General features: G+C 40.8%; 1 protein-coding gene across 1 annotated transcript in view; it reads right to left on the bottom strand.

Annotated features, from left to right (window-relative positions):
- Positions 1-13,586, bottom strand: part of nbas (NBAS subunit of NRZ tethering complex) — a gene marked incomplete at both ends in the record, with an annotated part of 168,559 nt that overhangs the window by 39,242 nt on the left and 115,731 nt on the right. Inside the window, 4 exons of the mRNA XM_083898862.1 lie at positions 2,051-2,234; positions 3,999-4,088; positions 8,885-9,087; positions 12,808-13,056. Coding sequence (XP_083754988.1) covers positions 2,051-2,234; positions 3,999-4,088; positions 8,885-9,087; positions 12,808-13,056 — 726 coding nt within the window. The remainder of the gene's footprint in view (positions 1-2,050; positions 2,235-3,998; positions 4,089-8,884; positions 9,088-12,807; positions 13,057-13,586) is intronic.

Raw genomic sequence — 13,586 nt, 5'->3', positions numbered from 1 at the left:
GCTCCAATTAGGAGGCAGAATGTAATAAATAATAGAGTGAGCAAATGTGAATAGCTTGTGTGTGTCACTATAGATGTGGATATGAAAAATCTTTTTTTCCAAATAAAAATGTAAAAAAAAAAAAAGATATACTAATCAAAGTTAAATGAGACATTTGGCTACAAAAACCCTTTTCACACACACAAAGTCCTTTTGGTTGCCTCAGGGAGACACAAGAGAAAGTGGCACTTCATCTAAAATGAGTCTCGCTCTTACACCAAGACTCCTTTTACAAGATTAATTAACTGATCCCTTGAGTGTACACTCCCTCAAGAGCTCGTGTGTGCCTGCGTGTGTGTGTGTGAGACTGTGTGTGTGTGCATCATCAGAGCCTGCCAAATGTCACGAGTGCACCCAATTAGTTAAGAGTCCGGGCCCACACACCTGTCTACCTGTGCTGACAATGGCCTACGGCTGTGCGCATGCATTTACGCATTAATTAACCGGTTTGGGCCATTAATTAGTCACTCAGGAAACTTACTGACTAGCCGCTCAATGGTAGGTTACACTAGGGAGGGAACAGGTGGAGGCACAAATACAAATACATGTTGTACTGGTGATGCTGTATATTCTACATTTGTACAAGAGGACAAAGGTAAATTAATGTTTACACTTGTGCATATGATGTGCGCTGGTCTTACATTAACAAAACAACAAGCAGATACATTTATTTCTATTAGTGAGGAATACCTTTAAGAATTATGAATAACCTCCTTAAGTACTGCATCTTTGCTACTGTTGTTTCTTTTTAAATTAATATAATTTAACGTAACTAGTGCAGTGCTTGTAGGAAGTATGTATTCCTGTAGTGGGAGCTGAAGAAGATTTTTCAGTTATGGTAATGCATGATAAGGAACATAAAGGCTAACATAATAGACTGGCATGACTGGCAGTCACAATAGCTAGCTACGCTAATGCTAATAGATAATTAAAACATTTGCGTTGTGCCTCATGAGGTTGCACAGTGTTTGTATAACGTTAGCCCTGCGCTAATCGCTAATCGAAGCCTAACTAGCTTACCTTTGGAAACAGGTTCGCCAAGTTAGCCGCAAAATAGTAGAATGCTAATGCTAAACAAATATGTGCTCGCGTATTGGTGAATGGACACCAGCGTCGTCGTTTCAGTATAACACCATGTTCTGCGTTGAACCGTGTGAAAATGTCTCACCCACTGTGAGGACAGCCTCTTCACCCCCACCGCTACAGACAGCGCAGCTGCTGCTGATGAGCCGCTGCCTGCCTGGTGTAGCGTGATAAATTCAAATTACTCCAAAAAACGTAAAAAATTAAGGATGCACACCATCGGGCCATGCTCAACCCATATCCAAAATCTTAGGGTGATCCGACGGTCAGCGAGATATGCCCGTCACAGACACAACTTGCTTTATAGATAGATGTATTGTAATGTCATTTAAATCCCAAAAAAAATATTTCAACAATAACGCCACAAAGCACAAAACATTATAATGGTGTTGTCTCTCTGCCTATGTTTCACAATTATGGTGTGTTGGTATACAGTAAATAGTGTGGAGGCAAAACTGAAACTGTGCCTTCTTTTTGGCTGAGGTGGGGAATATTATGGGTTATTCCAGTTTTGTAGCACAGTGTTGTGTGGGTCATACTAACTTATTCACCACATGTATCACACTAACCTCTCCAATGTGAGTGCTGGACATGGTTCTCTTTGACAAGGCATGAGAGATGTGATGATGATGATGACGGACGCTCAAAACAACTCTTAAGAGCACGTTGTGTGCATGTTCACCAGCCAATCACAATCAACAACCCGAGTAGGTAAGCCCTGCAGGAAACACTGGATTGCTTGTACCTTTTTAAAATGTATAGCACAATATCTGAAGTGATGACATTGGAGAAAAGAAATGAAAACCCAAAAGAAGCCTCCTTCAGATTTCAGAGCGAGTGCTTGGGATTTAAGTTCTTTCTCAAGTGGGAATCCTGATGATTCATAGCTGCTCGAGTGTGCATGGCCGTGTGTATCTGTGCACATTACCTCTCTGTCTTTGAGAACAGCCTGAGTCCTGTAGAGCAACAGAAGACGGACGTCGCTGTCTCGGAGGCTGAAGTTGCTCTCCAGGATCTGCAGCACGTTGATCCGAGGCCGCACCGGCAGCGAGGAGTCTCCGCAGAACGGACGGAGCCAAGCCAGGAGGTCATCTGAGGTCACGGCGCTGTCACTGAGAGAGGAAGGTCAGAGGGGGCAGGAGACAGACAGATGAGTTGAGGGATGAATAAGTAGACGGGAGATAGTCAAGGTGGAGAGGTCACTCTAAAACAAATCCAAAAATTGTAGACTGTTTTATGGCTCATCTGTTGCAGGGATAAAAAAAACTGAATATAGACTACCATTCAAAAGTTTTGTGTTTTCCATTAAAACTAACACCTTGAGCTGCGTAATGAATAGAAAATATAGTCAAGACATTGACAAGATTAGAAATAATAATTTTTATTTGAAATACTAATTTTGCTTTTGTCAGCTGTGCTAACATAATTGCACAAGGGTTTTCAAGGGTTTTCTAATCATCCAATAGCCTTCTAACGTGATTAGCAAACACAATGTACCATTAGAACACTAGAGAGATGGTTGCTGGAAATGGGCCTCTTTACACCTATGTACATATTCCATTAAAAACCAGACGTTTGCAGCTAGAATAGTCGTTTACCACATTAACAATGTATAGAATGTATAAAAAAGTGCTTTTCCTTAAAAAATAAGGACATTTCTTAGTGACCCCAAACTTTCGAAGGGTAGTGTATGTGCGAAGATATTTATCCCAATAAAAATAAGAGAGCTCACATGGCAGAAATGCCATTTATTATCAAAGTGTTTTTTTTTTCTCCTCACGTCCTTGTGCAACCAGAACAGTTCAGATTAGAACTCAAAAGATTTAGTCAATAATCAAACAACATAAGCCCAGCTTCTCAAATGTGACTAAAGTGTCTCGTGATACTCAAGTAAATATCTGTGCAGCTCAGCTGTTTAGTTGAATGAGATAAAGGATATGAGGATGTCAAGATAAGCTTTAGGAAACTGTCTGAGGGCATTTTCACCATTTTGCTGACATTTCCTAGAATAAAAGAAGTTGGACACCTTATCCAAACATCCAAGGAAAGAAACTTAAACGGCATAACATTTGGCCAAAGTACAGCAGCCATTTTGTCCTATATGTATTGTTGTACTTTGATTTACTCGGTCATTAAAAGAAGTAATAAAAAGCCAACAGCCAGAAACAGATAGGCAGGTGATTAAGCTGATTTATTGGAATTCATTCAACTAACCGATAGACATCTTCTTGGCATTTGATACTCATCAGTATGAAATTTCAGACTCTGAATACAATGCAAACAATAAGGGACGTGGTAATGAGAATGTAAGACTTAAAAACACATACATATGCTCAGGATCACATTATCTGAAGTCTGCTTTAAGAGTACAATTAAAGGTCCCATATTATACCCTATTTCTCCAAATTAAATTAGTTTCCTGGTGACATAATCAACATGTCTGTGACATGCTTTGGTCAAAATACCATAAGGATGAAGCACCACAGCAGTTCAATCACTCTGCCAAAACAGCCCTTTTCAGAACGCTCTGTTTAGTAGTATCTCTTGTCCACTGGACAGATAAATCCTCTGAGGCTGGAAGTTTGTGTAGAACTCTGTGCTGCACTGTGGAGCCAAGAGTAGAACTTTTCGCAGACTTCCGGTTTAAGTGAAAACATAAGTGAGTCATCTTTTTTTCACACTTTGCCTACTGATAGGACCTCCAGAATCCCAAATATAAGGATTTAAATGATTAAAAAGTTGATTTTGCATAATATGGGACCTTTAAGTTTAGGGAAAGCAATAAACGTCACTAAGAGAAAGGTTATACAAGCCCAATGAGTGTGTTCATAGTCGTCATGTGCGTCAGTGTGTGTGAGTCGACTCAGACAACCTACCCACTCTGGACGTTGTTGTGCACAGCGGTTACCATGGCTTCCAGGACCCGGAGGGGTTGTGAGTAATTTGCTGGGGTCTCTGGGTCTCCACTGAAAAAAAATTACAAAGAATATCAATACAATCATCTTACATAATATGCAAATTAAGATAAGATTTTCAAATTACCCACAATATCCAGGGAAATTAGGGGGAAAAAAGAAGAAGAAAGGCTTCTTTCTCAGAGTTCTTTGTTTTTTTTTACTGCACACAAGTTTTGGCAGTGTGGCGGAGTCCAAACATCTTCATAAGTGTAGTGCAGTTGTGCCACAAAACTGAAAACTAAACAGCACAAAACAGCACTAAGACAACGTTTCATTAATAAAACAAATAGATATCAAACTTTTGTGGAAAAAACAAACTACAAAGTTATTGAAAGGAACACAATTAACTCCCAACATTACAGGCTCTGATAATGTTGGTGAAATCATAACATACGTGTAATATAACAAATTGTTAATAATAAAAGTGGTCTTGTTTTTTTTTAATATATTTTAGAGTTTAAATGGCACTTTTCAGTGGATGAGCTTAAAAACTAATAATGATTTTCCTCTAGCATCGTTAATGGGTTTCCTGGTGAGACTGTGGATATGCTGCAGTGACTGACTGACTGAGTGAGTAAGAAAATGTGTGTGTGTGTCTGTGTGTTCTCATCTTTGTTCCCTTTCCGACCAGCAGTCTTTTTTTTTTTAGAGTCCTCATGGGGACTGAACCCCCGATTAAAGGCAGGTTTTGTATAAGTGAAAAATGCAGCGTCCTACCCTGTGCTGCATGTTGCAGGAGAATGGCCATTTTTCACAAAGACAGAAATAGGGGAAAAAAAGGTGATTTCCCCGGACTCGACTTATACACACAGTAACTGCATATACCTACAACATACAAATGCTTAGGCACAGGGTAGAGATATGACGCAGCATATATAAAACCCCCCCCTCCCCCCGCCATTGTAATTCTGTAATTCACCATTTACATTTTCTTTCTCAAAGGCATGCAAACACAGAGGCGTTATGACAGATACAAAAGATGGCCATTAGTGTGAGCCTCAGGTATTCCTGCCTCACTACACTGACGACTATGAGATAGAGCTGAAAACAAGAGCGGCTCATTCATACCTGCCAAACACAAAGCTTTGAGAAAGTCCTGCAACAACAGACACACAAACACACACACGTGCACAGCATTCTTAGTAAAGTCACACATTGTCCTAGCCCCAGTCTTCTTAGTGGTTCCACCAGAAAGAACTCGAGAAACACTTTTCACTGTCCCTCAAAGATTCCCACATTAATTCCTAATAGTAGTCTGATTTGTTAGCATTGTTAGTTGTTATATTATGTCAAAGGAACTTTGAGATGCTTATGGGTCGTATACGACGAGTGTTCAAATTATTTCAAAGAGAAACAAATGCTAATATTTTTAAGACCAATTAATCACTCGTGGGCCACATATAATGACGTGGCTGGCCTACCTTGATTTTGACACGTGTGTTAGATAGTTAGCAACATAACTCGAAAAGTCACGGAAGGATTTGGATGACATTTTTCAGGAAATGTCCGCAATGGGACCAGGAACAAGTGATTGAACTCTCCCTCTAAATGGCTAAAATATTCAAAAAATATCAATGCTAAGAGTAGATTTTCAAAGTCCAAAGTGGGTGTGGGGGGCTGAGCTGCCTTGGCGGAGGGTATGCGCTCTCCGAGTGCTTTTCTAGTTATTTTTTTTAAATGCACTTTTTTAATGGATGTTTTAAATTTTTCATCACCTGCTGATTACTGGCTGCAGAAAATAGCAGCCCAACTGAGTTTGTAATCGAGTTGTCCTGCCATAGACCCTTACCTTATCCATCACAACTAAATACCTAAGCCTCAACTCTAATCTAAACCCAAATCTAACTGTAATCCTAAAACCTGAATAATCTTAACCCTCAAAAAGGCCTTAAAACTGTGAAGACCAGCCAAAAACGTCCACACAAGGTCAAAAATGACCTCACAAAGATAGGCTAGAATCAAAATGTGTCCTCACAACCTCCTACAAACATGAACACACAGTGTGTGTGTGTGTGTGAGTGAGTGAGTTGGTGTTAAAGCCGAGCGAGATCTGCAAAAGAACAGCTGTATCAGGCGGCATTAATTATAAGATGATAATGAATCAGCGAAAGAGAGAAGAGAGCGTGTTCGTCAGTGATGTGTGTTAGTATCATCTCCTGCATCAACACCATGCGCTATTGAGCAGACTTAAAGAACCAGGAAATGAGGCAGAAATAAACGCAAGGCGATTTGGCACTCATTTATCAAACCAATCAGATGACTCGATGATACGCGTCTGCTCGTGTCAGCAAAACAATGCTCACTATTGGATGAAGGACAAAAACACACCAGAGTGAAAATAAGCCACCCAGTTGTTTATCTTAAACAAAAGCATCCTGGCGTTGTTTTCTGTTTCTTAACCATCGATACTTTCCCCCCCCTCATGACGTCCTTAAAAACCCAGGAGCTCTGCAAACATGTCAGGTGAATAATCTCCCACGTCCTTTTGAAGCCAGACAGCAGGATGGCACCAATAAAAAATGCTGTGAGCCCAGATCCCAGAGGCAGCAACTGTACATTCAATTCAACACTTCAGACATTTATTCTGACAATGTGTTTTTTTTTTCCCCCCTCACCAACATGCTGAGCCCAAAGAGGACTAACACATGGTTCGGTATATTTTCAGATAACAACCAACCGCTATCAGGTAGGTCGTATGTTTGGGTGGCCTTCAGTGTTTAAGAATGGCTGCTTTTGATTCGTATAAGCAGATTTCACATGCAAATGAGAATGATGAAAATGTGCCGTCTAAACAAGCTCAGAACGAGGGAGGAGAGGAGAATTACAAACACTAACATTTTTATTTTCTTGTCTTCATTATGTTTGCCCCTGTGGGTGCAATCCTTAGTAACACAGCAGCACACAAACCTACAACAGTTCGTTATGATTAAATGATCTCAGAACAACTCAAGGCTTAGAGAGGCCTAACAGTGCGCAATACTATCTATGATTTAAAATCCAATGAACAAACAAGTGATCTTCACAAAAGTAAACACGAGTTGCCGAGGCACGGGGAGGATTTAAAGCTTTTCTGACTCTCGGAGCACATTGTGTGGGTGACGTTCAATAACAATTGCTCACCAGTCACTCACTAATTCTTATGTAGTGCTTGTTCAGCTGCTCCATACGCGTCTCATGTACATTAGCGTCATATTTTTGTTCATTATCTGGGATGGGGTTTCAGATTTTTCCCAAAAAACTTAACTTAGAATGTCCTTGACCTCCATTTCCATCAAGTTCCCACTCAGTTTGTTGAGCCTGTTGGACGCTTGCTACTGTTTTGCTATGCGTTAACTCACCGTATGCAATATCAACTCAGGGTTTCCACTCCTCATGCAATGACCCTTACAGTCCAACGCCAGTTGTGTTTATAGATTAAACTGTTACCTAATTAAATTTTGAGCTTCAAAGGTTTTTTTTTTTTTTTTTTTGTGGACAGATTTAGGCCAGCTTTTAAATCCTGCTCGCAGTGTTTGTGCTAAGAAAAATAAATCGCCTCTTCTCCAGCTTTATAATTAGGGCAGGAACTTCTCACATCACTTCGACAGTTTAACACATCAAAGAAATACACAAAATTACATATAAGTTGAGGAACAGGGATACATGGATTTAAAAGACTTGGTGAAAATTGGATTTTTAATTGGAAATTAAGTACTGCCAGGATTCCAGGTTTGTTTATGACTAAGGCTATTAAATAAATATATTTTTTTAAGTTTTATTTTTGGAGCTTCATATTTTTTATTAAATTTAAAGGCGCCATATGTAAGAATGTGGCCAAAAACGGTTACTACATTGAAATTCAAAATACCGAGGTTTCGTTTTCTGATGTAACTGGCAACCCGTGGTTGCTCGGCAGCTGAGACACTACTGACTGCAATGATTGGTAGACGGCGGCAGGTGGCGCCACATGCCAAAACATGATTTCAAAACAAAAACATGATTTGCAGTCTGCAAAATATTTTTTTTAATGCAAATATTTTGGCTGGACTGTTGTTGGTGAGTTCAGTTTGTTATATGAACATTATTCCTGAGTCTCTGTGACATATTAGGAGGATTTTATGGCCAGTTTACATTTATTACATAATGCACCTTTAATTTACTTTTTTGCATAAGATAAAGAAAAGCAGCACAATAACATGAAACTCTTAATTTTTGTGTACATGTTAATTGACATTTTTTTACCTTCTCTAAAACCGAGCGTGTCGCTGATGACACGTGTGCACAAAAGACGTTTTCTGTAAGCTGAGAAGTTGCACATCACGTGCGGTTATTACGGTAATTTCACTCACTCTGGTTCAGGAAGCAGAGGAATCAGCATCTTTGTCTCCAGAGAGGGGAGAGTGGGAAGAACGCATGCATATATTTTCATTTTTTTTGCCCTATTTTTTGCACATTGATAGACAAAGAAACATTCAGAGACTCAAAAATGTTCCTGTAAATAATATGTTTTACACTGTTCAAATGTCAAATGTTTTTTCTCCCTTTGTTTTAAATTCTAAAAAATTTAAGTAACTGCCAGATACCGGAAATTATTCTGGAAAAATGGGCAAAAACACTTTGTTACAGGACATTCTCTAGTGCTTTAATGATTAAAATAAGCAAAACAAAAAAAGTCCATGCGAACATTTAGAGGGTTAGGGGTTAAAGGGTTAATAGGAAGTGTTTGTGTACATCTGTGCAAGACTGTGTGCTCTGTGTGAAAGGTGTGATGTCTACCGTGTGCTGTATGCTATGAATTAACAACAAACCACAGAGAGAGGTAATACCTGAGTGCCGACACTATTCTCGCCACTGCATCATGAAGCACAGTTTTGACAGAAAGGTCTAAGGGTCCGACGGCAACGTGCAGGAGCTTCCCAATGCTGTCCAGAGGCTGCCCATCAGTTGCCATGGTTACTGCCAGCTCATGTACTTTTGACCTCTCAGACCGGGACAAATCATACAGTTGACTGTAACCCTGTAGCCGTTCCTGGAATGGAGAAAGAAACAAAGAAATTGATTGGAGGGTTGAGCCGACGCTCTGTATGATCAAATGATTAAATAAAAGACAGAAGAACGGGGGGGAAACAGAGTGAAGGAGGTGAAGTGTGGTGAAGGAAAAGCGGGGGTTTAATGGATGAAGTTCCTTGCGAGGTATTACAGCACCCCCAGAGGGCGGAGGGTAGCCTGAGTCTGCTCACCTCTCTACTGCCTTCTATTTTGCTTTTTTTTCTCTCTCTATAAATAAATAAAGGATGGGAAACTGAAAATGGTATTTGGCTCAATGAATATCAGCTTGTTTATGTGTAGATAAACACGAATGAATATTTGGAATACTATTTCACAATTTGTAAAAAGAATTCAGCATTAAAATGGCTTTGTGTCCATTTTCTCTTCATTTTCATTGCAAATTAGATTTTATTCCCTCCATCTGCATAACTCTCAACGTTCTCACTAAATTTGTGGGACATGATGTCAGAACAGATGCCGCTCAAAGGGTTCAGAGAGTTGTGATCAGTGTGTGTGTGTGTGTGTGTCACAGAGGCCAGAGCATTCATCTATACAACAGTTGAGCCCATGAACTTGAAACACCCCAACATTTTTCGAGGCTGAGCACGTCTACGGATCATGGAAACGTTGAAATGGAGGAAAGCATCTGCAGATACTGTTGGATAGCGGCGGTGTTGGCTCTCCCAGCTGACCTGGGAGCAGCTGCAATAGCCAGAGGTAGTGGATGTGATGGGGGGGTGAATATCGGGGGAAAAAATGTGAAAACTGGAAGCAACAAAACAAGGAGGCATGGACATGTGCTAATGAATGCAGTGATACTGATTATTCTAATGATTAGTATTTGCAGGTTAAGCCTGGATACTGAAGTACAATACTTCTGTGGTATCGACCAAACTTCAATCTAACAGTGCTCATGATTAGCTGTTAAAGGAGTCATATTATACCCTATTTCTCCAAGTTAAACTAGTTTCCTGGTGTCCTAATGAACATGTCTGTGACATGCTTTGGTCAAAATAAGATAAGGACGAAGCACCACAGCAGTCCAATCACCCTGCCAAAACAGCCCTGTTCACAACGCTGGTTAAGTAGTATCTCTTTGGGTCCGGCTTAAAAAAAAACAAAAACAAAACTTAAAGGGGAAATAAGTAGTTTATAGTGCCATCTAGAGGAGAGGCTGAAATTTACAACAAAGACCTGCTGCTCTGCTCACCCCCTCCCTTCCCTGAGCGCTACGGTATCCGCAGCTGGTCAAATGTCGTCCTCGTCGTCTTTCTCCGTGTCAGCAGATGAGGTTTTTGAGGTGAGGAAGAGGGCGAGCTACCGCGGCCGTAGCAGACGAAGCGGAGAGAGTGGAGGCGGGACTTCCGCTACAAGTAAAGAGACGCTTGTTTTGTTCTCTCGCGCTTGTCCTTACAGGCTCCGGTAGAAACATGGCGTCTCGCTGCTAACAGTGGCTATGCAACCGCGGTCCGCGGTCATGTTATTTAACATGACTTTTTGAAACACTACGAAAATGAAACAAAAACTATTATACAGCGACTAGACAATGCAGGAGCACATAATATGTATAAAAAAGTGGATTTTGGGTTATATAAACCCATAAATACTACATATTGTACCTTTAAGTAAATAAATCCTCTGAGGCTGGAAATTTGTGTAGAACTCTGTGCTGCACTGTGGAGCCAAGAATAGAACTTTTCGCGGACTTCCGGTTCTCCGACGCCGCGAGCTAAGCTCCGCGAGACAACAATTCCAGGAATTTAGCATCTTGTGACATCTTAGTGAGCGCGGAAGTCAACATTGCGTGTTTAATCTCCTGTACTTAGACTGAGGAGGACCACAAAAACATGACTGAGTCAACTTTGTTCACACTTTGGCGACTGATAGGGCCTTCAGAGTCCCACATAAGGATTACAATGATCAAAAAGTTGATTTTGCATAATATGGGACCTTGAAGAACATGACACGGAGAAGAAAATTAATAGCACTTCTTTGTGTGTGTGTTAAGCGTATATAAATAAAGCAGTGTCAAAGTCCAGATATCGATATCCATACCGAATCATGCATGTTTTAATCAACACCCAGCCCTAGTCCTGGTCCTGAATAGTGATACTTTTTAAGTATCGCACCACATCTAGTACAATAACTGCAGTGTGTAATTTGCTGTCCTTGTAGCAGGTTCAGGTGCCTGTGGTGAATTCCTTTATGATCTACTATTATACCCAGCAGCTGGTCACGTACACTTGATAAATGACCACAGTAAAGCCTAACAGAACCTCACACAGGGCTCCTTCTATCTATCTTTCTCTACCCATCTGCCCTTTCTTGGTTCTTATATCCTTTTTATCCATCTCCGAGGATACAATTGCTTCCTGCACCAGGAGATGGTGCGTTACATAGTCTAGGTAGCGGAGTGTGTGCATGTGTGCCCACTTATGACTTTAACCTATAGCTCTGCCTTGTAACGTTTCGCTCTGGTATCTTTCTCTCCATTATGGAGAACGATATGCTTTAAACACAGATAAAGCAGGAGCTAAACAAAATTAACTCTCAACTTGCTTTTAGTGCGGAGTTCAGAAGCGACGAGTGTTTCTGGGTATCTCACGGTCGCGTAGCAACCCTGTGCTCATCAAATTGTAATGCCCCCTCTTCTCCGTCTCTGCATTCAGACTGTGTATACACTCGCACGCAGAGAGGAGGAGAGAAAGAGCCAGCCACAGGGAGGTGACAGTGGGGTTAGTCAGTTTTACAGCATGGTGTACATACTATATACAGTATATATATGTGGCCGTACAGCAGAACGCATTTCAAAAAGCAGCCCACAGATTTACACTGACGTGCCCGTGGCTGGTTGAAGTGAGGATGGGGAGAGTTTAGTCGAGCAAAAACACCCCCAGAAATATCTCATATACCTCATGAATACGAGGGCGAACAGGATGTGCTTGTGCATCGCAAAGGCTGCGGAATAAGACGTATGTACACGGGTAAAGATTTGGGAATGGGCGTTGAACAAAGCAAACTCAACGTCACCATGTTTTCTTAGTAAATGTGTAGTAAAACTCACATATTAGTTTAGTGGTAACACTTTATATTAAGGAACACATTATTCACCGTTAACTAGGTGCTTACTAGCATTAAAAGTAGCATACTAGCCCTTTCTTAGTAAATATTAAGCACGTATTATCACCTTATGCAGGAAAAATCTTAATTCATGTCAATAAAGTTATGTAGAATAAGGTGTTAATACAAACTTAATTATTACTAATAAAGGGCTAGTATGCTGCTTATATATGTTAGTAAGCACCTAGTAAATGGTGAATAATGTGTTCCCTCATCTAAAGTGTTACCATTTTTGTTTTTGATTTGATGTACGCTCAGTGATAGATAGTATAGTGATGGTGAATTTGACCTCTGCATTTAACCCATCCTTTTAGTTTTTAGTGAACCCACACATACCAGGTGCAGGAGCAGTGGGCAGCACTTATCTGTGCCCAGGGAGCAATGGTGGTTGGGTACATTGCTCAGGGGCACTGCAGCCCTTGAAGGACACATTCATTACGACTACCATTCGTGCCACTTTTGTATTTTTTCCATTGTTTTCATTATATCATTAAACAATGGGTTAGTTTTGCGTTTATACTGTATATTCACATATTACAGAAAAGTCTAAGACACGCAGTGTGTGGAGGACGGGATCTACCTGTTGGCTGTCTTTTAATGACACAATGAAGGCATGGCTCAGAGTGTCCAGGTGGGCCTGTGATTGCTGCAGATGCGCAATAGCCTCATCGAAATTCATCGCCGATTGGTCCATCCCTTCCTGCTCCAAGTTGCCGTTGCTGCCGCCGCCGCCACCGCCACCTCCTCCTCTCTTCCGATTCTTGTCGGCCAGCTGCCGCAGAGGTTTGGTAGCTCGCTTTATCACCTCCATCCTTGCCTGGATGCTCAACTGGCGCCAGAATAGGATGAATTGACAGAACGGAAAGTGGAAAAGGGGGAAAAAAAAAAGGATCAGAAAAAGCATATTGGGGCAGTGATTTGGGAGATCCAATTGGATGAGGAGAGGTGCGCAGGTTAGAGACATTTAAATCATACTTAATGAGTGAGACAGGTATAACTCAACTTTATCTGCAGCTAAAAATACCATCAAGAACTTGAGTAGTATCTGTTTGTATTTGAGACAGAGAGATATAGAGATATATAGAGAGAGATTATAGCTGCCAGCCTGGAATAACTGATTCCATGTCTTGGACTGTAGAAGTTTTACTCTCTCAGAAGCAAGGCCTACACATACATTCACACCAAAAGGACACTTGAAAATCATCCAAATCACACTTCCAGCTACCACAAATGTTTCTCACACTTCACAGTATCCACAAGCTATCTCGACAGACTGACAGCCCCTTTTTCTACACTCGGAGAAGAAGATGATCACACAAATGGTGTTTCCTGGAAAAGTTGCTTTTCTAAGTCGGCCAG

The sequence above is a fragment of the Microchirus variegatus genome (genome assembly GCF_963457635.1).
Source record: "Microchirus variegatus genome assembly, chromosome: 12".
Taxonomy (NCBI): Eukaryota; Metazoa; Chordata; class Actinopteri; order Pleuronectiformes; family Soleidae; genus Microchirus; species Microchirus variegatus.
The sequence above is the reverse complement of the archived record's forward strand: the minus strand, read 5'-3'. Positions and strand labels throughout refer to the sequence as shown.